This window comes from Mustela lutreola, chromosome 5 (genome assembly GCF_030435805.1).
Source record: "Mustela lutreola isolate mMusLut2 chromosome 5, mMusLut2.pri, whole genome shotgun sequence".
NCBI lineage: Eukaryota > Metazoa > Chordata > Mammalia > Carnivora > Mustelidae > Mustela > Mustela lutreola.
The window spans coordinates 71,869,408-71,894,684 of NC_081294.1; the positions used below are offsets into that span (position 1 = coordinate 71,869,408).

At 54.5% G+C, this 25,277-nt stretch overlaps 1 protein-coding gene across 1 annotated transcript in view; it reads right to left on the reverse strand.

The window, feature by feature from the left end:
* FSTL4 (follistatin like 4) overlaps nucleotides 1-25,277 on the reverse strand; it is a 411,536-nt gene that overhangs the window by 122,881 nt on the left and 263,378 nt on the right. Inside the window, exons 5-6 of the mRNA XM_059174572.1 lie at nucleotides 6,350-6,543; nucleotides 2,753-2,876 (exon numbers count right to left, since the gene is read on the reverse strand). Coding sequence (XP_059030555.1) covers nucleotides 2,753-2,876; nucleotides 6,350-6,543 — 318 coding nt within the window. The remainder of the gene's footprint in view (nucleotides 1-2,752; nucleotides 2,877-6,349; nucleotides 6,544-25,277) is intronic.

The following is a 25,277-nucleotide window of genomic DNA, read 5'->3' on the forward strand; positions in this document are numbered from 1 at the left end:
CAGAGAGGAGGAGGGGGCGCCCCACCATGAACCAGCCCAGCTGAGCGCAGCAGCCACTAGCTCGGGGTTCCTGGCAGAGCCCTCAGCCAGCTGTAGGCAGCGGCAAACACTGGCTCAGCCTGAGCTAAGCCAGCTGCATGAGAAGACCTGATTAAGAACACCCCCTTCCCCTGCCACCCCAAACTTAATACAACCCACTTCGCAGGAAAAGGTTCTCTGAACCCATCCTTCAGTAGAGTGACCGAGTCTTGCCAGGAGTCATCCCACAGACCCTGTCCTTCCTGCCCAAGGACACTGGCAAAAAAAGCAAATGTAATTTTCAAGTCTCCACCTTTGCCAGCCCATCAGCCCCAGGTTTTAAAATTAAATCCAAAACGTTGCCGAAATGTGTGAGATATTACTTTCGAGGTTTTAGTGAAGTTTCTTTAATGTCCACTGATGTCTGGGTAATAAGTTGTATCTATATGTCTCATTTCAATGACCTATTTAACAGTCACTGAACCATGAATCCATTCCCAGAGCTGTGGGGATTCAACGTTGAGTTCCTATGACTTTGAAAAACCACTGATGCCACAGGCTCCGCGTGGCCACATGTCAGGCTTTTATGGCTGGGTTAACTCATTTTGTGGCTTCCTTAATGGCTGTGAGTTTACATTTTATTGCATATCTATTTTTTGGGGTTGGGCTATGATAAATGGTTTGGCTGCCTGGTTCAAAACAAGTCCAAGGCCATAGCAGAATCTAATTTTATAAAATGATGATTATAAAGATTTTCAAATAATAATCCAGGAATGAGGGAAATAGACCCCACATGGCTGAGCACAGCCAGAGGTGAGGCAATGACTTCCCTTCTTTTCCATAGGTAGCTCATGTTTATAACGACCTTCATTAGGGGACCCAGGGAGGCCTTCTCTCTTATCATGGGCAACCAGGACACTTGTGTTTCCTCCAGAGTAAAGCCAGTAGTTTGTTGTTTGGCCCTGCCTGATTCCCAGGAGCAGACCTCATGGAGCAGAGGCTTCTGTGGTGCTGGGAACCAGAGGAGCTGAGCAGCGCCGTGCTCTGCTTAGTGACGTTATCCTGGGACATCTAGGAATTGATACCTGGTGCAACCTCCAAGACCTTGACATCAAGCCTTGGCCCCTGGCTCTGAAAATGTGCTGACCTTTTCTTTCCTAGGATCTTCGGCTGAGGGGCCAGAGCCAAGAAAGCGTTGGTGGGAATGTCTCAGAGCTGTCCCCAGGACACCAGCTGCTGCTTTCCTGACCTGGAGGCCTGTCTCCCTGGCTTCTCTTCTTCTCTGGGTCCTGTTCTATGGGATTAGATCATCCAGGGATCTTTGTCTGGGGAAGGTGGAGAGAATATTGTGGGAGGGGGTGTTAAGGACAGGAGGGAGGAACTTGTCCAGTGATGAGCAGGTCAGTGCTTAGCAACTGGCTCCCCAGAGGAAGAAAAGCTCCCCCCACTTTTGTAGCATTCGTGTGGTATAAATTTCTGTGGTGTAAATACTCCCACCATGGCTGGTTTAAAGCTCTCAATTGTTTAGCGGCAAAATTCCTGAAAAATCTAGTAATTGGCTCTCGTGAGCTGGGCCTAGGGAGCTGCTGATGCTGCCACACATTCTAAAATTCAGAGATTTATTTCGAGGCATAAATGACTCTATCCACAAAGCGAATACCTCCCCCAGCCAGTGAAGCCTACCAGTCATTCACACCTCATTATGAACTAGTACACGTTGATATGAGTGCCAGGAGCGGGCAGCGGGGAAGATGACGGGGAACCGTGGCTCGTCACAGTGCATCCAGCAGAGCCCCGTAATTGGGGTTAGACTTTGAGCTGCGGCCACAGTGATGCTGGGAACTGGAAAGACACCCCCGTGTCAAGCTCGCGAACACGTCCCACAGGGGAGAGCCATACTCCTTTCTCTCCTCACAGCGTGGGACTACCTCCGCTGTCTACCACAAGAACCCCTCCTGCCAGCGAATCACCAGGCCTCCTTTCCACATCTGGTGAACGTTTGCAGTAACACCATGCTTGGGATGTCCACGTGGAGTGGGAATGATTTTCTGGAAAGTGGAAGTCCATGTAAAGTGTGGGGTTGGGGAGAGGATGCCAGGAGCTGTGGCTAGGAGTCCTCAGTGCACCCTGGCACTTTCACGTTTACTCCCCGAATCCCAGGGCCTGCTATTAGGAGTGGGGAGCTTGCCAGCAGCACCCAACGGTGCCCCATGCAGGATGCACTTACCACCAGCTTTAAGCAGGTGTTCTCTGACAAAATGGGGCTTCCTCTCTCAGGTTTGGTCTGGCAGCGACCTCCCCTCTCCTCACTGCTGAACTACATAAGGTCACTGCTGAAGCTCTCTGCTCCTGCCTGGCCAAGCCTCCAGAAGCCTCCTGCAGGATCTGCTCTCAGCACCGCCAGGTGGCAGTCTGGAAAAACCCCAAAAGCCCCTTCCTCCAGGCGCAGTCATAGACCCCTCCCCATCCAGCGTGGGAGGCAGTTCCCCTGCCCCCAGCCGGCCCCAAACACACCTATATCACAGTCCTAGGCTCCTCTGACAACATCCAGAAGACCCTTTCTCCAAAAAGAGCAGAAGCAAGCACTCCCTCTCCCCACCCATGCTCCTCCACCTTGTTTTTAAAGCTCAGGCTTGTTGCAAAACAAATTCAACTGCTTTCATGCGTAAAAAAAACGAGGGCTGGTGACAACCCAGGACAGGCTCCAGAGCTGGACCCCGCCCTGGTGACTTACGGAAGGCTGTGTAGAGCTCGCGGAGGGTCAGGGAGCCATCTCTGTTGTAGTCATCAAATTGGAGGAGGTCGCCGGGTGAGCACCCCAGGAAGTCGTCCGCCAGATCCTGCTCCTTCAGCACGTGCTGTGGGGGAGGAAAGGGATGAGGTCAGAGCAGGCAGTAAGGGCAGGGCTATGGGCCTGGCTGGGAGACGGCTCAGGCCAAGAGGACCTGTGGTGGCCCCGTGAGGGAGGAGTGAGTTCTCCTGTGGTAGCTCTGTGGGCCATGGGGAGGACCCCAAGCTCTCTGGTTTTCTCTGTCCTGACCTTCTCATTCTAGAGATGAAACTCAGAGAGGCAGGGACTTTCCCAAGGTCACACAGTGGTTGGTACAGAGTCAGGATAGGCATTCAGGTATATTTTCTCCCTATCTGGGCAGACAGACCCCAGATGCTCTCAGTTGGGCACAATCCTTGAAGACCCCGGTCTACCCCTTCATGCCACAGACGGGGAAACAGAGAAGAGAAGGGGCCTGATAAGATCAACTCAGCAAATAAACAGTTGGTGAGCTCAGTGTGGGAACCAAGGAAAAGTCACTGCTGCATCAGTGCATGCCTGCCCATGTCCCTCGCCAGCCCTTCTGGATCTCAGGGCAGCACCTCAGAACCGTAGTGCCCCTCCTGCCGGAAGAGGGCAGCTGCCTTTCTACTGACTGGGCCTGTGTTCCCTGCCTTTGCCTGCCCCATCTGCCAGGGCCATAAATGTCTGCCCATGGGATTCTGGCATGGTGATATGGGTGCACCCTGGCGAACTTTTCTCGGGATCTGGTCTCCCCAGCATGCGCAGCCACATGCCAAAAGGTGGCCCTATGTGGAAATTCTAGGCGCCTTTGCTCAGTTGGAGCCAGAGGCTGGGTGTCAGGGGCTAAATTCTTACAAGAAAAATGCTCAGAATAAAACCTCAGAAGGAAGGAAATTATTTCATTTCATTTTGGCGGGGGAGGGGGACAGAGACAATTTCTATTTAGCAGTCTCAGTTTGGCCTGCTATGTTAAAGGCAATTTAATGTGATAACGTTAAAAAAAATGACCCCTCACCCAGCAAGTAAGTGTTCAATAAAAGGGAGATCAACCATAACGCCGGAAATCAATCTTGTGGAGATGGAAATTTCCCCTTGTCTATTTCTGCATTGGAAATTGATTAACTTTTCATAGGACCGACACGTTTTTCCTTGACGCCTTTGATTCAGTGTCACGGAAAGGCCCCTTTAGCTGGGCTCTGCTTGGCAGGCTTATGAAATGGACTTTAAATACATTAAATTTTAAAGAGGAAATCATAGCCCAATTACCATGCTTGTTAATGGCTTTAGGTGCTTCTGGGCACAACTTCGCCAGGTTAGAGCAACTTGCCCAGGAAAGATCTACCTGTTGGCCACCTGGGAGCCCCATGGAGCTTGGTGGCAAGAGCCCACAGGTGCTTCTGTCTCAGACAAGCCAAAGTCACCTGTTCTTGGTGCTCCCTGTATAGTCTCTAGTGCAGGGACCTGCCAGATGGTTCTTCTCTCGGGTAACTGTAACTGACAGGGCCTGAGCTTTTCCCAGAATGGCACGGGTCATGTGTGGGTGGCTGGCCCTGCTCCTTGGGGTCTTCACCATAGCTGGGAGCCAAGTATGCTTGCAGATGGTGGCATGGTGGCCGCCAGGGCTGGAATGGTGTGTGCCTGGGAGGCTGTGGGCAGCGGCCTCCGGGGAGGCAGGCTCTCAATGGACTGGCACGTGTCGCCCACTTGTGGATGAGCAGACTCTGAGGGTCTGTGGTTCCCAATGCACATTCTGAAAGCAGGCTCTGGGCTAGCTGGAGTAGAGGGCTTTGAGAGTAGGGCCCTGCGTGGCCAGGCCTTCAGGTGACTGCTCTGTACTCAGGTCTTCTGGGTACTTTCTGGCATCACAGACTTTGAGAGGACAGGGTGGAGCCTTCTGGTGGGAGCCATTCTCCCCCAGGGAGACCCCTGTGTGGTGAGGAGAGCAGGTGCCCGTGTATCCGCGCCACCCCCGCCACCCTGGCCTCTCGTCCGAGCACCATCACGTTCTTGGCAATGAACACAACTCGGGCAAGTTGTGTGCTTTTTTGGAGCCTTTAGTTTTTTTTCTCACCTAAAATGATCTGCACAGTGAGGATAATGGCAGTGCCTCCTACAGCAGAGGACGGCTGAAAGGGTTGAGGGGGAAATACCAACAAAGACAATGATGGTGGCCTTGACCCCAGCATTCCCACCTCCTGAGTGTGCCACATCCCAGGCACCATGCAGAACACCTCTAGTGCCTTAGCTCCTTTAATTGGCCCACTGACCCTGGGACAGTCACAGGCAAGAAACGGAGGGTGCACCGAGGTGAGGTGGTCTCCAACACCCACTAGCTAGTCAACCCCGGAGGCGGGGCTTGAACGCAGGAAGCTTGACCAGAAAGTCTGTGTTCTTAGTGATTACACTACACAGTAAGGGACTCTTCTGTTTCCTATGTCATAAGTAAAGGGCCTCGTTTATTGCCATGTACATAGAGGATGCTCGGTAAATGCTAGGGCACTCGACAGCCGTGTCCTTCCTTCCTACTGACCTGGCCACAGCTTTGCTCATGTCACTGTGCTCCAGGAAGGAGATCTTTAAAGTGGCATCAAAGGTGGGGACTCATCCATAGTATCTATCCTTTGGGAGGGTATCCCATGGGCTCTGAGGAAGAGATGCCCCCATCCCACCAGCCTACTTGGGGAAGCTGACCTCCCCCACCTTGCATCTCCTGGCACCTGCCTGGGGGTTGGCTACAGGCCATAAGGGGGAGACCAGCAGAGTGGGAGCAGGAAGGCAGGCCTCCCTGGCCTCCCTGGCCTGCCTGTCTGCCGGCCTTCTAATAAGGTCCTCCCTGTAGCAGGAGGGGGCTGGTGCCCCAGTCTCCTCCTTTTTCACTTTCTGCAGCAGAAGGTCACTGCTGCAGTGTCACCTCTGAGCTGGAGACAGGGACACGAATGCTGTGCTTGGGGAGGGAAGCAGACTACCGGGTCTAATCCGAAGTCTACTCAAATGGAAGAGCGCTTGGTTGGGTGCGGGGCGGTTCTCAGGGCTTCCTGCCAGCAAGCAGGCTGGGTGTTGGGCTTTGGCCATCTGGACCCTACAGAATGGCCAGGTCCTCGAGGAGAGGACTCGGGGCTGCCCAGGCGATAGCCCTCAGCTCTAGCTTCCTTTCAACGTCCTGCTAAGGCAGGCAGAGGACTCAAGGAAGAGGAGACTTATTTCCTAATGAGAACATCAGAGACCAGCCCCTTGGAAGTATGTCTTTTGCCAGCAAGCCGAGAGGGCATCGAAGCTTGTTTGCCAATATTGGCTGAAGGTGGCTGCTGGGAGGAAGACACTGACATGGGTTTGTCTGTAAGATTCTCTCAGAGGCACTGAATATGAGCTCTTGGACTCCCAGGGGAAGGGTGGCCCTGGCAGGAGGGAGGCCTGCTTAGCATCCTTTAGAGAGACAGTTACAAGGGATTCTGCTCACACGGCTCTCCCTGGTTCTCCTTATCTGCACACCGAATGGAACAACTCTCCAGTTCAGTGTTCAGTGCATGCTGGACCCACCTGCGCCAGCTCAGAGCTGCTGAGGCGGCCGTCCCCATCGGCATCCAAGTCCGTGAACAGAGATTCCACCAGCAGGCGCTTCTGGGAGGCGGGGTCCTGTCTGCTGTCCCTGTCTGGGAGCGGCCGCCGGTGGGCCTGGAGCGCCAGAAGGACATTCTTCAGGCGGCCATAGTCGGCCACGGTGCACGGGTCATCTGGAAGAGATGAGGAGGTCACTGCCTTGAGGCTCCTCCGCTGGTGGGGAGAGAATGTTCTCCACCCCGCTGGTGGGGAGTTCTCAGGCATTTACTGTTGGCAGTGTGGGTGCACCTGAGGAGATGGGGCCTGTCTGTCTGCTTGATATTTGCTAAACACAGAACACATGCTTCACAGGACACACAGCTGGGAGCAGCCAGTCGGCTTGCCCCGCAGTATTTACTGAGCACCTACTATATGCCAGACCCAGGGCAGCCGCCGGGTGCATCGGGGAGGCTGGTCTGGGGGAACGCACCCCAGAGCTGTGTGGCCCGCGGAGGCTTTAGGAAAGCCGACCCCAGTTCCATTCTGTAATTGCTCATCTTTGCCTTAATCCCACCTTAAAGGCTGCTTTGGAACACTTGGCCTCAGAGATGAGGGAATTTGAGTTAACAGGACTAATAAGCCCTGCTTAAGTTAATTAGGTACGTTCCCAGAGCTGGATTACTTTAAAACAAACATGTGTACACAATTCTATGACCAAAACACAAAAGGAAGCTTTAAGAAATGAAAACCGAGGGCTGCAGCCTGGGACTCTTCGCGTTCTCTCCAGGCGTGTTTGTCAGGAGGCCACAGAACCAGGCAGTGTTTTGGCAAATGCGGCCCATGATGCCCTGTGACATGATGTAGTTGACCTTGTTGCTGATGGGCCAACTAGGGTGAACTCCATCCAGGGCTCAGCACATGGCTGAGGCCGTGGGGCTGTCAGCAGGGCAAGGTGGTCCCTCTAGGGTCTTCTTCCTACCCTCCTGGGGGAGGGAGCCTTTTTGGCTCTTGGCTTCACTGAACCCCAGGGCACGGGCTTGAGCTCCTTGCGCCCATCCCACTGAAGGCCCCTGGGCTGCAGGCTGGGGTGGGACTGGTGGGTCTGGGGCTCTTCCCCTTCGTTCTAAGACCATTGGAGGGCACCAGGTAATAGCTAAGTGTTGTCAAGAGGAAGCAGTGCTGGAGAGCACTGGCCCGGGAGCCCACTGGATGTGAGTCTGGCTTTGCTGTAGCCTGAACATGTACCTTGGACACGGTGCCTTGGTGATTTCATCTGTGAGGTGGGGAGGACAGGGCCCTCCCCATGGGGCTCTTGCGGGGTTAAATAAGATATGCACAGAAGGGGCTCTGTGCTGGCTTGGCACCGCGTCAGGGCCTGTAAAATGATAGCTACTTTGTCTTTCCTGGTTACCAAAACTCCATTTGTTGAGGAGCAACAAACAAGGAAGGTACTTGGTAGGGAGCTACTTGGTAGGGAAAGGCTGGTGGGGGAGTCTGTCTGTCTGTCTGTCTCCCTTCCTCCCTCGCTCCCTAGACAAGCCTGGGAGGCCCAACCACTTTTTCTTGTGCTTGTGTTTCTAGATTTTCTTCTAATTTGGGGTCAATTGATTCTCGTCAGAAACAGATGTCTGTTACCATTTTCTCCTGCATGTTTATTTAGAAAAAAATCAATTGTTGTGTTCAATATAATCAAATTTATTTGCTCTCTGGGAGTCTCCATGCTGAGAAGAATGGCTCTCCCATAATCCTAACCTGGCTGAGATCCCTCTTTGGCCTGGAGGGATACCCATTCCTGGGAGCTCTCAGGGCCACCGATGCGCAAACCCGTTTCTCATGTCCATAGAGGTGCACAGTGTTGAAGACACTGACCTTGTCCCACGATAAACCCACTCCTGCCCCGGGGTAGATGTGGTGGCCAGCTGGCTTTTTCTTCTTCCTTGGGGCCCGGATAAAAGTCAGTTTGGGGTAATGGGAAGAAGAGTTTGTCCCAGAATTTCCCCCAGCCCCCAGCAGAAGCCAGGATGTGATACAGGAGCAGCATGGCTGGGGAGGGAGGTTCTGATGGGAGGGCCCGTGGGGACTGTGCAGAGCCGGGCTCCCTGAGGGAGGGGCAGGCTAGTAGGATGGGCAGATGCGTGTCCTTACTCAGACCAGGATGGGGCACAGACCTTTCGCGAGCTGCCTGCAGCCCAGGCAGGGCTCCCATGCTGGCAGACCAGGGAAGGCACTGAAGTGGGTCCGTCGGGCGGGCTGCTGCCACCTCTCCAGGCTCTGCTCTGCTCCGCAGCTTCCATCCCTACAGTTCCCTGTGAGTGCAGAGGCTCCTAGCTCCACCCCCCCCCATCCCACCCCCAGCACTGCCCAGCACACAGCTCCCAGTCGGGAAGGTATGCATATGTCTAGAGATCAACCTGGAGGAAGAGGGTGGGGAGGGGCCAGCTCTCTGGGCCCCTGGCCTTGCCCCCTGCCAAGGCCCACACCCGCTGTGCCTTTGCTTTCAGATCTGTGCCTGGTGTCGGTGGCACATTGGGACACAACCAACGGAGCTTCCCGTCCTGGACGTCAGAGGTGCCCCCATAGGGGCAGCTCAGGAGGCTTTGATGGAGGCAGCCTCCCTTGGGGAGGGCTGTCCGCATAAGCCCCGAAGGATGAAGGACAGGGCGGGAAGACCACGCAGCAGGGAGGACACCTGCGGAAGCAAGCAGCGTAGTGGCTGGAGAAAGCTGGTGTGGAGGGGGAATGAGACAAGGCTGGAGGGAATGGTGGGGTGAGGTGGGATGCCAGGTACTTCCTTTGTCCCTTTGTCCTTACTGAAGGCCCTCACCATGCCTGGAGTGCGTGGGGCCAGAGATGAACCAGGGGGCTCCTGGAAGGGAATCCTAAATCCTTCTTCGTCCCAGAAGCAGTTGCACGTTCCATTAATCTCAGCCTCAAATAATGAAGCCATTGGCCCGGGTTCCTTAGGTCCTCTAGTGTCCCTACGGCTCTGGGGAGCCACGAACACAGGAAGGAAGATACCCAATGGTGGCATTTCTGCACCCATGGAGTTGGCTATTTTAGTCGAAGTCCCAGCCCTCTCACTGGGACACCCTTTGATGCTTCTAGCTCCAGCAAGGACGGTCCTCTGGCAAGCTCTCCCCACTTGAGGCAGGCCTTGGTTTCCAGGGTGCAGAGCCACCTAGCAAGGCCTCTATGAGTGACAGCTTACCAAGTTCCAGTTTGTTTTTTCCTTCCCGTTCCCTGGTGTCACCATGGGGGCAGATGGGAGGGGCTCCTCGAGGGGGAACCATGGGCATTTGTGGATCTGCTAGGTCTGGCCTTCAGCTAAAGTCTGTCCATGCTGCTGCCAGTTGGAAACAGTTGTCTTATAGAAAGAAATAGGTGTCCATCAAAGAATGTTTGCAAAGCACAGATGAATATAAAGAAAGAAGAGCCCTCCCAGTGCTTGGCATGGGCTGAAGCAGAGCCCTCTGCGCCAGGATGCTGAGCCCCTGGCTGGCCCTCATCTGCCTCACAGGGCCCGAGGCCTGGCCCAGGCAACCTCTGCTTTCTGATCTTCTTTCCCTCACTCATTGACAGGGGAGTGTCAATACCCCAGGGTTGGGTTCTTATCTTTAGCCGGCTCACCCCTTACCCCCACCCAGCAAGCCCACACAGGGGATGTGAAGAGGTGGGCATGTGGAAGGACAGACCAGCCACCAGAGCGTGCTCCTGCCCACGGCTCGGCGTTCACCCCCCCTCCATCTGGAATGCTCTTCACCCAAATCTCTACGTAGGGGTCTTACCCTTCACTCTCCTGGCCCCTGATGAGACATCACTGCTTCTAGCATCTCTGCCCCTGTTTGGGCTGGGCCTGGGTCCCATGGGGTGAGAGGGATCACCTGTCTCTGAAGTAGGGCAGAGTCCAGGCTTTATCTTTGGCCCTCTAGACCCTCGGCCCTTTGGAGGGAAGGTCCCTGGAGGGGGCATGGCAGAGGCCTGGGGACCCCAACCCTCTCCCAAGGTCCCCGTGTGTGCTGACTGTGATGATGGTGAGAATGGCAAAGGCCAGTCCTTCCTGGCAGCCCTGCATGAGGGCCGGTTCCTGCTGCTTGTGCAGGTCAGCCTGGAGTAGAATTCAACTTCCCCACTAACCGATCCACAGCTCCTGGGACTTCCAGAGAGAACTCTGGAGAGCAGGATGCTTGCACGTAATGTTGGGGTCTGGGCCTCAGCCAGCTCAGCAGGGGCTGCTGAGCAGGGCTCCTGCTCAGCAGAGCTGGGATGTGGAGGGGACCTGTTGTATGCATGAGTGGGATGGACACAGTTTGCCCACAGACATTTCTCTCCATATGCTGGGAAAGTCACTTAAATGTTTCCTCTTAGTCTTGGTGGTTTCCAGGTAAAGAGAGGTTTGTGTCACCAATAAGGGTGGCCTTGGCTGGGTCAAAGCCTATCATGAGGCTTGGAGAATTCCAGGGAGGTCTCTTCTAGACCCATAAGCTCATGGAGCTCTGACCACAGCCCATGCACACCTCTCTTGGGGCCTTCTTGCAGACTCTCTCCCCTCCTCTTCTTTCTGCTTTCTTCAGGGCCCAGCTCAGCCTCCTCTGTGGGGAAGCCTTGCTCCCCCCCTTGCACACACAGGACAGCCTCCCTGCCTCCGGCTCTCTACTCTCAGCCCAGTGTGGATCGCTTTTTGTGAGGCCTGTCCTTTTAGGTTGGGATCTGGGCTCCCGCAGAGCAGCCCATGGGGCAAGGACCTAGACTGAGTAGTATGCTTGGAGATGGCCCTAAGCAATGCATGGAGGAAGAGGGAAATGAGATCGGAGAGGGGGAAAGCCAACAAAAGGGGTGGGATGACAGTGTGGGCGGCTAGAGCTTGGTGCCATGGAACCTTCAAGAGACTGTGTCCAACAGGCCTCTGAGCCGCTCCACTCAGGTGTGACGGTGCGGGGCACTCTTCTGCCAACATCCATTCCTTGCTGGCCAAGGATTGCTTCAGGCACACTACCCACCAGCCCATCCAGTGCTTCTGAACTCCCCACATGAGGACGGAGCACACTCCTGAGGCCTGCAGGGCCCTGGAGGATGAAGATGTAGGGATCTGAGGTTGGATGCTGTCCGTCAGGGTCATGGGCAGCTGTCTCCCAAAGCCACACACAAACTCAGGGGTTGGCTGAGGGAATCTGGATGGGGTGTTAGCGTCTGTCATATCCCCCTCACGGCCCTGCAGGTTCCAGGCAGGTGGGACTAGACCGAACAGTCACACGTGCAGCACTAAGCTCTGTGAAATGCTTGTTGAATGAGTTAATCAGGGAATATGGGTGACAACTGAGTCTTAATGGCTTCAGGACAGACTGTCTCGTAAGGAAGCCGGGACGCGGGACCACCCTGTAACAACCTTGCATGTGACTTCATCATAGGCTGCTGATGCCAACCCCATCAACGATGGTCATCACGAGGCTGGACAGAGCACTGGACGGGAAGTCAGGAGACCATCTGGTTCTGCCTCGGCTAGCTATGAGACCCAAGGAAAGGTGTTCATTCCCCACCCTTCCCATGTCCACTTGCTCCCGCAGAATGGGGGCAGTAATAATCTCTCACTATCATCCACGGTCATGACATGAAAGGAAACGTAAAAGGACTCTGTAAAGCCCATGTAGTCAGCCAGGCCTGAGGGGTTCTTGAGGCAGGCCTGATGTCACAGAGGGAGCTGGGGCAAGGCTTGTTTGTCACTAACCCCCTCATCAACGTCCAAGGCCTGGCACAGGTGGCCACTGACAGAAGATTTCCTCTCCCCTTTCCTACCACCCACAGACACTCCTGCTCTGGGGCCCCTTGGGGAGGGAAGCTTATGTCCCGGTCAGCCTGACAGAGATGAGCAGCCTGAGGCCAGCCACTTTCCTGCCAGCCCAGGGGCCCTCTTTGTGTTGTGGCCACTGGGGCGGCCCTGAGCCCTGGCCCCAGGCTTCCTGCCAGTTCAGGTGTGGGGGGCTCCTCCTGCTCCCGGACCAGGTCTGCTTTGGCTGATAAAATATTGATCAGCTTTCTGGGGAGCCCAGAGTGTGATCCTATTTTCATGTCAGAACTTGGTAATGAACTACATTTATCAAGCCCATTCTCCATGAGAAAGGTCAGCCACAGATCTAGCTAAGTTGTTATGACACCTCATTAATCTAGTTCCTTCAATAATTGTCCCTCTGTGAAGATTCTAATGTTCTCCCATTCCAGCCACACTCCCTCCCCACCGAGGGAGATTATTATAGCTGGAGCACGGGCACATCCGCATTTAATTTTTTGAGCAAAGAGAGATAGGAAGCAGGTAGCAGCCTCTGGAATTAAATGTCCATCACAGGAACACTTTTCTAGTGCAGAACAAAGGGAAGCAAGGGAGACATTGTGAATATTCCATTAGCCACCCATGCCCCTGCTGGCCGGGGCCTCAAAGGGACCATCGTCACTCTGAGGCAGGTGAATCTTCCCGTTCCAGGTGTGGGTAGTGCTGGGGGCTCCAAAGACTCAAGGGAAGCAGGTCTGCGAGATGTGGGCTGGAGGCGGGGGGAGATACCACCCAGGCAGCGGGGAGCTCAGATCCTAACAAACAGTGAGGGACAGGCCATGTGGCCAAGGCCCCCGAGGGAAGCCCGTCCTAGACATAGGAGGCACCTGCAGGCAGGTGAGGGTGTGGGCTGGAGACACCTGGCACCAGGGAGGAGGGGAGAGTGGTGAGGGCGATGTAGGGGCCAGCCTTGGCTGCCTCTCTTCTTCCCTCACCCCCCACCATTCCTTCACCAAGTCCTTTGGCCTCTTTCCCCAACATGCCGCCCTGTGTGAAGAGCTCCCCTGTGTGCTGCCCCCATTTCTCTATTGCTACACTCTGTCCAGCCTCACTCTCCGTTCCTATCCATTCACGGTTGACTGTTAGGCTGCCCAGCGGAAGTGGAAGCCCCTCAAGGCCAGGGTCTTGCCCTAATGCAGTGTGTGCCCAGCACCCGGCCCCAGAACCTGTATGCAGAAGGCGCTCACGGAATGCCTGTTGCGTGGATGACCATGGAACCCTGGGTGGATGGGCACAGCCGGTGGGGTTAGAAAACGGCGGCAGCCCTGCCCAGAGGAGAGGACAATCTTAGCCCCCTTAGCCAGAGTGACTGAGGCCTGGAACTCTAGGTGGTGGAGGGGCTGGGAGCCTGTGTCATCTGTCCCCCTAGCGCCTGTGGGAGGGGGTGAGGGGCAGCTCCAGCAGTGGTACGTGAAGCCATGCTCATTGGCGTCCAATGACGCCAGGGGGTGTGGACCCTCTCTCTTCCACTGGCATGCCCCCACACCTGCCAGCCCGCAGTGGTGGCCCCACAGACTGAAGTCTGGCATGACCAGCCTGGCAGTGGGGAGCCACAGGGGACAGGTGCCCTGCCGGACATGAGGGTGCACAGAGGTGGCCCCTCCGAGTCACCTCGGGGTAGGGGGACACACCCAGCTCCCTCTGGAGCCGGAGAGGGGGCTAATGTAAGTTTCTGCATCCTTATCCTGCCTTTGCTGGTCAGGATGGGCCTGGACAGTGCTGAGAAGAAGCCCAGTGGGTAGGTGGGGGGAACCCCTGCCTGGAATAGCAGCTCAGACAGGGAGGTTTGTGGGAGAATTTTTCCACGGTACCGCTTGGGATGCCATCCAATGCCATCCTAGGGTTCTGGCCAGTAAGCAAGCACAGAGCTGACGCTGGGGTCCTGCTGTGCTTTCTTCTCAGGTGGCTTGTTGGGGGGGGTCTCCGTGGGGGGATCCAAGGCCACTGTGAAGACCACACCCCTTGATGGCTATCCCTCACTGGGGCAGCCCTGCAGTTCAGGAGTCCCCTGTAAAGCCCAACTTTACTGGACAGGGGAGCTCAGGACAGATGACTTGACATGAAGGAACTACTTTGCCACTAAACCAGCAATCCTTTCAGGGATGGGTGTGGGCTAAGGGACAGGGAGATGGGAAGGAAGGGAGTGCTGGGGAGAGGGCCATGGACTGCTCAGGGACACAAGCGTGTAGGCTGTGGCCTCTGTCTGCCTGAACCACACCCCGGCCTTTCCTTCACCAACTGCACGGTGGTCAGTCATACCCTCGAGCCACCTTCACTGGATGCTAGCCCCTCCTGGACCTGGCAGGGTGGCCTGGCCCCTAGGCCTGGATCCTGAGACCCTCATGTGGGAACCCCAAGGGAGAGGCTGGACGTGCCTGTAACTTTGGCTGCTGTTGTATCTGCTCATGGGCAGACTGTCCCCTGACCCCACCCATTGGCAGCCCTACTTCCCACACTGTCCCCAGCCTGCCTGCTAAGTAATGTCACTGACACCCAACAAAGCTGCAACCACCAAAGCAAAAACTTGACTTTGTCATCTGGCAGCAACATCACGGCGGAGCGTGGCTGTGGTACATGTGTCTCGGTGACGATGTGTCTTTTTGAGATCTATTTTGAAATCACTAAGCTGTGCAAAGAGCAAGAAGCATTTTACTCCCAGATCTAATTTATGAGCCGCCATAACTTTACTGGAGTTTAGCTTAAGAGGAACAGATGTTTAAGTCGATGTAAATTCATGAACATTAACTATCTTTCTGCTGCCATTTCTGAGAAAATTCAATTAACAATAAATGCCAAAACCAATGGGTTTATTTTGAAGACAGTCTTTTGCTAAAACGATGTAGTATTGCTTTTGGTGCTGACCAAGCCACAGAGTTCTGAAAATTCTAGGAGAGAGTGAAACATCCCTGACGCAGTCTCTTCATAAGCCCAACAAGAACAGGTGCGCCCTCAGTCACACCACCTGGTGACCACATGCTGGCTAGATCCTGGGACCTGTAACTGCTATGCCAATGGGCCACTCTCAGCCATGTTCAAGCACCCTGGGAAGGTCCTCCCACTGTGACCTAAGCTACAGCTACTGGCTACTCCCCTACCCTCCAGAAGCAGGTCCACAGGTTTTGCTCCCAGGCGCCCCCTTCTGGAAAGGCCCTTTCTCTAAAGCTGACCTTTCCACCAAAGCTCACCTCTAAGGAAGCTGTGTTTGTTGGCTCCACACCCCACCCCACTCTCATCTTGACCTTGTCCCCAGCCTGTCTCTTCCTTAGATCGCATTCCAGTGCTTCTGTGTCTGCCGAGTGGAGGTCTTCACTCTCTCTGAGAACCAGGCCACGGCCCCCTGTGGTGGACATGGGCACTGGTCAGGAGGCACTGGTAAGCTGCTGCCTGCCCACGGTTCAGAGGTGCTCCACTGGCCTCCTGTCCCTGCTGTCCCGCCAAGCTCCACCCGGGGCCCCTCCTCACCCATGAGTCCCAATGTCAGAACAAGCAATAGGCTCCCCACACTCATTAGGAGCCCCTCACCCTTTCAGGTCCCAAGGGCTGGCTACCTCATCTGCCAGTGTCCTCTGTTCTTTTCCCTGGGTCCCCAGGAGTCTTCCCAGCTGCCTCAGAGTCCACTGCAAAGGGCCTACTTTGGGTCCACAGATAGAGGAAGACCAAGACTCTACATGGCCTTCGGCCCTACCCGGGCCCAACCTACCCAGTATGCAGACCACGTGGCTCCTTCCACGGTTGCCGTGGCCATGCAGACTGGGCCAGCGCATGGGGAGGCTTGCAGCTCCACGCAGGCCTGGCCAGGCGGACGCAGCCTCATCTCAATGTTCGCCCTGGTATCAGGTAATTGAAATTAACAAAACCCCCCAGACCTCTGTGAGATGAATAGTACATCTGCTCATGAGTGCTCAGTTGGTGTCGCCGTGCAATCTGCCACCTGACATTTACAATCCTCCTCCTACTCCTATTAGAAGAAGCAAAATTGGTGGGATTCCTGGGAGAGGGATCCACAGATACTTTTTATGGTTGACTGGCGCATCTATCGGGTGGCCCCAGAATGAAAGAGTAATGTTTGAAAACTTGAATAAATGTGAAAGCCCTTTTGGCATGAAGAGCCTGAGTTTGTACTCTTGTGTTAGCGGGAAACCCATAGGCAACTAGGGACTTAGCAAGTCCCGGACTCGTTTTGGAAGGAGGACACGGACTCCCTGCAGACTCTGGCTCTCCCACAGTCCTGTCCCAAGCTCGGTGCCTGTGTCCTCGCGCCCCACCTGTCACATGCACCAAGAGGAGGAGCGGGAATGTGGGATGAGGGGACAGCTACCAGCAACCAGGTGGAGAGCGGCAGCCCACAGCGGAGGAGAGCGTAGGCACCCACCCCTGCCCTCCACCATTCCATTCATTTTGTTCCTGAGACTCCATCCCCCCAAACATCTAACCCAAGGGTCCTGCTATTGAGATGGTGAAACTGTAGCATTCGGGAGTTAGTGGTGTCCAGGAATGTCACTGCTCTGAGCCCTGAGCTGCTGTGGTCTTTGAGCAGTGAGGGAGCTGAGGGGGACCTCAGCCCAAGATGTGGCAGGGCCTGTGGCGGTCTCCAGCTCACCGACTGGCCAGGACTGGGCTGCAGGCCGTAGAGTTAGCACTTTGCTCTCCTGTGGCCTCAGGCCCCATGCGGGGAGCTCACTAAGACACCTCTGGAGGGCCAGTGCTCTCCCTAGGAGGCGTGTTCGCAGGAGATCCTCCCTGGGAGGACCTCGGTTCTCACAAAGACTGGGGAGCCTTGGTGGCCCTTAATGAGGGGGCCAGGGACCCTGGGAGCCTGCCATTGTAGCGTCTCATGCATGTTTTTGAATGTCCCAGTGGACACTCACTGAAGTGAGGCCCCATAACTGCTCTCTGAGCTGGCAGTCTAACACGACGTTAGCGACAGAGTATTTTGCCCCCGGGGGTCTGGCGAGGATTTTCCAAAGAGATACCATGCTGTGTATTGTAAATTTTGTTTACAACCTTATCAAGAGCGGTTCCCCATTTTGGAGCCTTGCACCATCAAAAGCAACATCACGCAAGGACTCCAAACGTCATCATGACATGCCAGTCCCAGGCTCCCTCTGCAGAGGCTGTGCTCACAGAATCCCATAGCAAGGGCTGACATCTGATGACTTGGGAACCTGGTGTCTAGACATGTAGATACCGAAAAGCATATCTTATTCCTACCACCTTTCTTTCTTTTTTTAAAAGAGGTTGAGAGAGAGAGCATGTGTGAGCATGGGAGGGGGAGGCAGAGGGAGAGGGAGAGAGAACCTTAAGTAGGCTCCCCTTGTGCCAGACAAGGGGCTCAACCTCCTGACCCTGAGATCATGACCTGCGCCAAAATCAAGAGTCAAAAAGTTACCGGACTGAGCCACCCAGGTGCCCCTTACTGCTTTTCTTATATTTCTCCTTTATATCCCAGTTTGAATAAGACACATACTCATTTCAAGATGATACAAGGGCTCTGTAAAATATTTGCAATAAAAAGGTGGCTTTGGGTCTGAAAGGGTTAAAGAAAAGGGATCTATGTGAATAGCTAGAATCTGTGGTCTTCTTTTTAACCAGTTTTTTTCCCCCATCATGATTAAATATATATAATGTAAAATGTATATCTTTACCATTTTTAAGTATTCTGTTCAGTGGCATTAAATACATTCACAATTTTGTGTGACTACCAACCTCATCCATCTCCATAATCCTTTCCATCTTGTAAAATTGAAACTCTGTACCCACGAGAAACGAGACCCCATTCCCGCCTTCCCCAGCTGCTGGCCATCCCCATTCTACTTCCTGTCTCTGTGAGTTTGACGACTGAGGTTATCTCATGCCAGTGGAATCATGCAGTAGATGTCTTTTTGTCAGTGGCTTATTTCACTTAGCATGGAATCTTCAAGGCTCATCCATGAGGTTGCATGTCAGAATTCCCTTCTTCTGTAAGCCTGAATAATATCCAGCCTAAGCGTAGACCACACTTTGCTTATCCATTCATCAGTCGATAGACACGCAGTTGCTCTCAGGTTTTAGCTATGATGAGTAGCAGTGCTGTAAACATGCCTCTATTAAATATCTCTTCAACACCCTGCTTTCAGTTCTTTGGGGTATATATCTAGAAGTAGAAGTGCTGGGTCATATGGCAATTCTTTTTTTTTTTTTTAAGGGTTTTATTTATTTCAGAGAGAGAGAGAGAATGAGTGGGATGATGGACAGAGGGAGAGGGAGAAGCAGGCTCTCTGCTGAGCAGGGAGCCTGATTCAGGACTCAATCCCAGGACCCTAAGATCATGACCGGAGATGAAGGCTGATGCTTAACTGACTGAGCCACCCAGGCGCCCTTATTTTTAAATTTTTTTAAAGATTTATTTATTTGAGAGCAAGAGAGCATGTGTGCATGAGGAGGGAGGGGCAGGGGGGGAGGGAGAGAAACTCCAGCAGACTCCCTGCTGAGTGCAGAGCCCCACACAGCGCTCCATCTCACGACCCATGAGATCATGACCTGAGCAGAAATCACGAGTTGGATGCTTAATCGACTGAGTCCGGTGCCTCAGTCTTAATATTTTTTTTTTTTTTTGAGGAACCACCATACTGTTTGCCAATGTGGCTGAGCCATCTTCTATTTTAACCAATAGTGCACAAAGATTTCAAATTTTCCACAGCCTCGTCAACATGTATTTTCTGGTTTTTTTTTTTTTTTTGAATAAGGGCTCTTCCAGTGGGGGGTAAGGTGGTGGTCTTACCACTTTTGACACTCCTTAGTCCTGAGATTGTTATGAAAGGGGGAAGAGCGTGGCCCTGTGGGTGCACCATGTGCATGTGCATACCTGCGTATAGCCCCAGCCTGTGGAGGCCAAGTGTAGGGATGTAGAGAGCACAGAGCCACACCCCTGGGCCATGGAGCCTGCCTGGCAGTGGACAGCAGCCACATCTTGGCACACATCCCACTGAGGACAGAAGCCTCCCGCAGGCACCGGGGGACAAGGGCCAGGACCCACTTCCCTCTTGCCTCCCTGCAGAAAGATCCCCTTTCTGCAGATCTGGGCTGTCTTCTGAATCTCTTCTTCTAGGACGGCTCTGGGGAGGGCATGAGCACTCTGGGCCAGCAGGAGAGGAGGCTGGGGCCGGGGAGGATTCGGAGCCCCTATCTTGTATGCCTGGCGCGGCCTGTGGTGTTTTTCTCACCATGGTATTGTCTCAGAGGTGTTTGCTCAGACACAGCAATCTTCAGCTTCCGAGCCGAGCCAAAGAGCCACTTGGTTTTAGAGGCAACAAGTACAGATGCTCCCCCACTCCGAATGAGGGGTGTGTGGACTGCAAATCAGTGCCCCCTGAGCAACGGTCTCCAGGAGAGAATTGCTCATATGTTAACACACGCCACATTCCTACCTGCAGAAGCTTTGCTGGGCTCATGGGGACACTGACTTGAAAAGGAAAGGTATTGCAGGGAAACGGCCAGTGAACAGTCTCAGAACACAGGGTGTGCTCTAAGCTGGGGATTCATGCCTTGACATGGGCTTGGCGGGAAATGGCATCGCAGAGAAGAATGACCTGAACAGATTTTGAGACTTGAAATGACTCGGAGAAGTTTTGGAGGTTTGATGATTTATCTGAACCCCTCCGACTTGTATGACTAACAGTAAATCCCAGGTCAACATGAAACAAAACAAAACTCCACAACAGCTCTGAAGGAAAGCCGTGGTCTTTGGGGGAGAGGCTGGGAAGATTTCCAGCGCTTGAGCTGTGGGGAGGTGAGTGAAAGGTTCCCCGTGTCTGCACCGCTGTTCTGGGGATTAACCACACTGCAAATGCGGCACAACTGGGGCGCTCCCTGTGGAGGGAATAGCGGGGACTCATCTCTGTGGAAGCCGGCCCGGTGGGCTGTGTCTGAGCTGATGAGCAGGCCGCGGCGGCCGTGGTTCCGTGTCCGAAACCCAAAGCCTGGCCATGCGAGGAGCCAGGGTCCGCCTGGGAAGGGTGTGCAGGGGTTCTGAGCGGGGTGAGCAGGGTGTGGCTCCTCCGAAGGCCCCTCCTCCTGCAGCAAATGGTATTCCTGCCACAGCTCAGCCCCCAGCTGGCTGCTCCGTTCCCTCCCCTGCAGCCAGGGCAGCAGCCGGATGGGATGCCGGATGCCGGATGCCAGGGAGGGGCTCTCCTCAGATGCACGTGTGGGGAGACGCTTGGCCTTCTGTGTCCTTGTTCTTAACTTCTCAGATGCCTTGGTATTGCCTTGTGTGGCACTAAAATGGATTCAGGAGCTTGTAGAGGGCTCAGGACCCACTGGAGTTGGGAGTGACAGTGACCCTACAGGTCTCTCCCAAGGAGAACATGTACCACTCAGAGCACTCCCAGGGGCGGACGGGGGGCGGCCAGTGGTCCTCAGCTTGAGGCTCTAAGCCCTGAGACCCGAGCCGGGCTGCCACCTGCCTGGCATTTTGTGTGGATGCTCTTTGGGGCCTTTGCTGTTCCCGCTCCCATTCCCGTCCCTCCATGCTAGCCCTCCACACGTGCAAGGAGACCCCCCAAGACATAATCACAGAGAGAACAGGCTGCTCTGTAGCAGGAGGAGAGGGAGAAATAGTGCCCCGATGTGAGGGGCTCTTCCTGCCAGCCATCTAGGCTCAGGAGCCCTGGATTTGAGCTGACCCTCTCACCCTGTGCCTGGAAAAACAGGACTCCACAAAGATGGGGATTTCTAGGGACTCCAAATGAGAGGAGTGGCCGGCAACCACTTTCCATGGCTAGTGTCCCTTCAGAGGGCCAGAGCCGCATTCAGTGAGGGCATTTCCATGTGCCCCAGAGGGGTCAGATGGAGGGTGCCATCTGAGCATGATAGGAAAGAAAATCTAGAAAGATCCTCATTGTAGGGTGCTCTTCAGGGCCCTCAGACACAGAGCCATCAGAGAACAGCTGTTCCTGGGGAGGGCGAAGCAGCTGGACCCCAGCCTGAGCTCAAAGGGCCATCAGTGCCCTCTGGCTGGCCTCTGGGGCAAAAGGGGCCTGAGGGCCAACAGAGCTCTATTTTCTATGCCACTAATAATTTTTACCACTCCCATTCGAAAGTTTCTTCTCCTTTCAGCATAGAGTCTAGAATGGTCCAAGTCCCAAGCTGACATGGCAACCATACTCTTCAACTCTTAGGGAGTTGCTTTCCATTCCAAGGGCTGTGCTCGCATGACAGTCAGCCCGTGTCTTCCACGTGGATGGGGTCATTTTCTTCCGTACTCCCTGGAGCTTTTCTGATCCCTCTGGCCTCCTCTCTCTTCCGTGGTGTCACCCCCGTCCCCGCTTCCTGGGGCCTCCTCCAAGTGACACTGTTGGCTTTAGCCACCTCTCTGATTTGTCACATCCTCTCCTCTTCCAACAGGCAACCTGAGTGGCAGTTACATTTATGTGGGGATGTGAATGGGGCAGGAGGGTGGTGCTTCTTGGTACCCTAGCTGGCTGCAAGATATGTTCTCTCCGAAAATTCGTTGAACTATATATACACTTAGGATTTATTCATTTTCTCTGTGTGTTATACTTGAATAAATGCTTATTCATTTATTTAGAGCCTGAGCGAGGAGGGGGAGAGGGAGAGAATCTCAAGCAGACTCTGTGCTCAGAGTAGAATCTGATGTGGGGCTCGATCTCATGGCCCTGAGATCATGACTTGAGCAGAAGTGAAGAGTCAGATGCTTAACCCACTGAGCTACTCAGACACCCCAATAACATGCTTATGTACCAGAGGCAATCTGGAATCCTCAACAGCTGAAAGCTATCTGTTGCTTTAGGTAGGAGCTTTGTCCTTGGCGAGGCCCAGGCTAGCATCCACGGAGGAGGGAGTGGCGTGGCTGGGAGTGGTTCACAGGAGAGGGTCACCGACCTGGAGCAGCAGTCGCTTCTCTGGTCTCTCTGGTCAATAAATCATCCTGGACTGGGCATCCCTTTGGCTGGGCCCCATGTTGTCCATCTTCCCTGGAACTGTTGCTTCTTAGCTCAGGCCTGGGTCTTTGGGGAGGAGGATGTGTGTAGGGCGGGCTTTGCTGAGTGTCCTTAGGGGAAGGAATGGAAGAAGCTGAGGGTTAGGAGGTCCCCACTGCTCTGGGGCATCCTCCATGGCCCCATGCTGAGCTCCCAAGATGTATCTGGTGCACGCTTATCCCACAGCTAAGGTACCTTGGCAGGCTCTGTGGGTGTGGCTCAGAAAGGCCCTTCCATAGAACACTACCCCATGTCACAGGCCTGGCTGGGTGTTGGTGGCCCTTGGAGAGGAGGTATTGGTGTGGAGGCGGCTGCCCAGGTGCTCTGTTCTTGGTGCGGGTTTGCCATGGGCCCAGGCACAGAGGAGTCCTCCTTGGAGCCCTAAGGGATCAGGGCCAGTTAGTAAGGCCCAAGGAGCCTCTCATAGACCATGCCATGGCCTGTTCTGCCCCAGTCTGCCCATCCTGGGCTCCCAAGGTTGTGAGCACTGAAATGAGGGTTCAGTCCCAGGTGCAACTCAACCTCCACAGCCCTGGCTGTTTGGCTTATGTGATGCAGAAATGGGCATCGGTGGTCACCTGCTCAGAGGAGACAGGATGGACCCTTGTGCAGCCACACTTCTCAGTCCTGTGATGTCTGGCCAGTCAAGCTGGTTGGCAGGGTTGGGCCTGCGGGCCTTGCAGCCAGTCCCCTCCTTCTGAAGCACTCTCCTGGGCAGTATCCTCACTACCCTTCTGGGCACAGCTCAGTTCACCACTCCTAGAAGGCCACCCACCCCCTTGCTGTGGCAATCAGGATCTAGACCTCGAACTTGATTTTCAGCATTAACTGCCCTTTGGTGCTAAGTTGCTTTCCAGCATGTAATGCACAGCCACAAAACAGCTGGGGCCTGCTGTGTCAGAGCAGGGATGTCAGGGACAGGGACACCTGTGCCATGGGCACCCTTCCTGCAGTTACCATCCCCACCACACCCATGCCCAGTCTCAGGCTTGCCCGCTGGGGACAGACTCATTGATCCTAGGCAGCGTGACTTTCAGATAATTCACACTGAAGGAGCAGAAGGCACTTTACTCCACAGCAGGAGATAATTTATAACTCGTCTGAACACCTGGATTGGCAGAGACAGCGACTCTGGAGCTCGCTCTGCTCTGTGAACTCATGAACACGCAAATTACCACCAGGCTTATCGTAACTGTAGATCTCAGGATGAACACATGCCACAGAGGCATGGGGCAAAGAACTCTGAACCCTAGCCACTTGCTGGCAGCCCTCATTGTCTGGAGGCTCCAGAAAGCCCAATTCCATCCTCTCCAGCAAGCTGGGCTATCCAGCTGGGGAAGGAGACGGGGACCGGAGGAGTGGGGAATAAGCACAGCCAGCCTTGAGCAGTTCTGAGGTCCTGTCCCAACTCAGCAGAGATGTCCTGACACCCCATTTCACTTGGGGTGTAGGTACACCGAGTCCTGGACCAGGCATCGGGGGCAGTGGGGATAAGGCGCAGGCCCTGCTCTCCAGGAGGTTAGGCCCCAGGACGTGGAAAGATGAGCACTGGTGGCCAGCCATGTCCTTCAGCCTTGCAGCTGGGGTGGGTTTGCCCTCAGGGAGGTGCTGGGTGGGGGGTGGAGCTACAGACACATCCTTTCCAGTAAAGTCCAGTAAGGCCCAGTAAGGCCCCGTAAAGCTCTCAGCCTGTCCTCACCAAATGTGAGGCTGGGATGGGCAGGCCGGAAGCCACCTTTGGACCAGCCGTGCACTCTTACCAAGCCAAGTGTTACGGGAAATTGTGCTTGCATTCTTAGGTGGGGGCTTGGCCCGTGAATCCTAGGACAGGGCCAAATTTACACTTCCCAACTAAGAAGTGGGCTGTCAAGAATCCTCTATAACTAATGTGTGCACGCACTTGGCCTTATTTTTCAAGGAGAGGAGTGAGAAGTGGCGGCAGGCGTTTTTTTGCTTTTTTAGCCGGGGCACATTCAAGCTGCATCCAAGTCCACAGTGAATTCAATGAGTGGGTCTGGATCCACTTATCAGGATCCAATCTTCCTGAGCAGACGGCCATGATTATAGCTTTTAAATGGCTCAGAAGAACTAATGGATCACAAAAAATAGCGTGGGACTGAAAGTAAATATACAGTGAGGGGGTCTGCTGGACAGGAAGTGGGGCCGCTGCATGGGAACACCGCTGTCGCCCCTCCTGCCTTAGGAGATTCTTCCCCAGCTCGCGTCTCCGGGTTTCAGGCTGCGAGTTACAGCTAAGATCAAACGCCTCTCGGAGCTTTAAATACGCACCACATGCTGAAGGACCATCATCCCGTTCATCAGAAAGCAAACCTGAGAGCTGGAGAGGTGTCCTTTTCTAGATCGGCTAGATCAGTGGATTTGACTTTTGAGTGGGGGATATGAGTTGAAGAAATGGAGATCCCACTACAAGTTACTCACGTGTGTGCGGCCCTAGAGAGTGTTCGGTGGTCAGGGTGCATGTGGAGGGTGTCTGGCAGGGGAATTCGGAGGGTGTCTGTGTCGCAGGTTGTGTGTGAGGGTGAGACAGAATCCCTGGGCTTGTCTGCCTCCTGGGTCACCCATGGGGAGATGTCAGGTTGACAGGTGAGCTTGGGAAGGGCCTGGGTTGAATGGAGCCTGGGACTGTTGGCCCTGCCTGCCGCAGGCATGGTGTGATGAGAGCTGGGTGAGCCAACCCACCCCACAATGTGCACTCTGAAAACTGCCAACGCCCAAGAATGGGGCCACTGGGGTCACTCACAGGCTCTGTCCCCAGTGGGTGCCCCATCGCATTGATTCTGGAGGCCCAGGTGGGGTGTGCCAGCCTAGTGAAGCCAGGGCCCTCTGGGGAGTGGCTCCTGTGGGTGGGACACGAGCATGGTCCCCTGGATGGCCTCTTTGCCCTGCCCCATCTTCCCACCCTGGTGTCCACAGGGACTGTCATATCTCCTCGTTGACAAGGGCACTGGATGTTCCTCCTGCCAGTGCCTTTCTGGCTTTCAGAGGGTCAGGTTCTTTGGTTAAAGGGGAGACAATCATGGGAAGGAGCAGGAGAAGACCAGAGAGGTGTCCATGCACTGCCCAGGCCAGACCTGCTAAGCTCCAGACCTCTCTCCCCTTCCTGGCG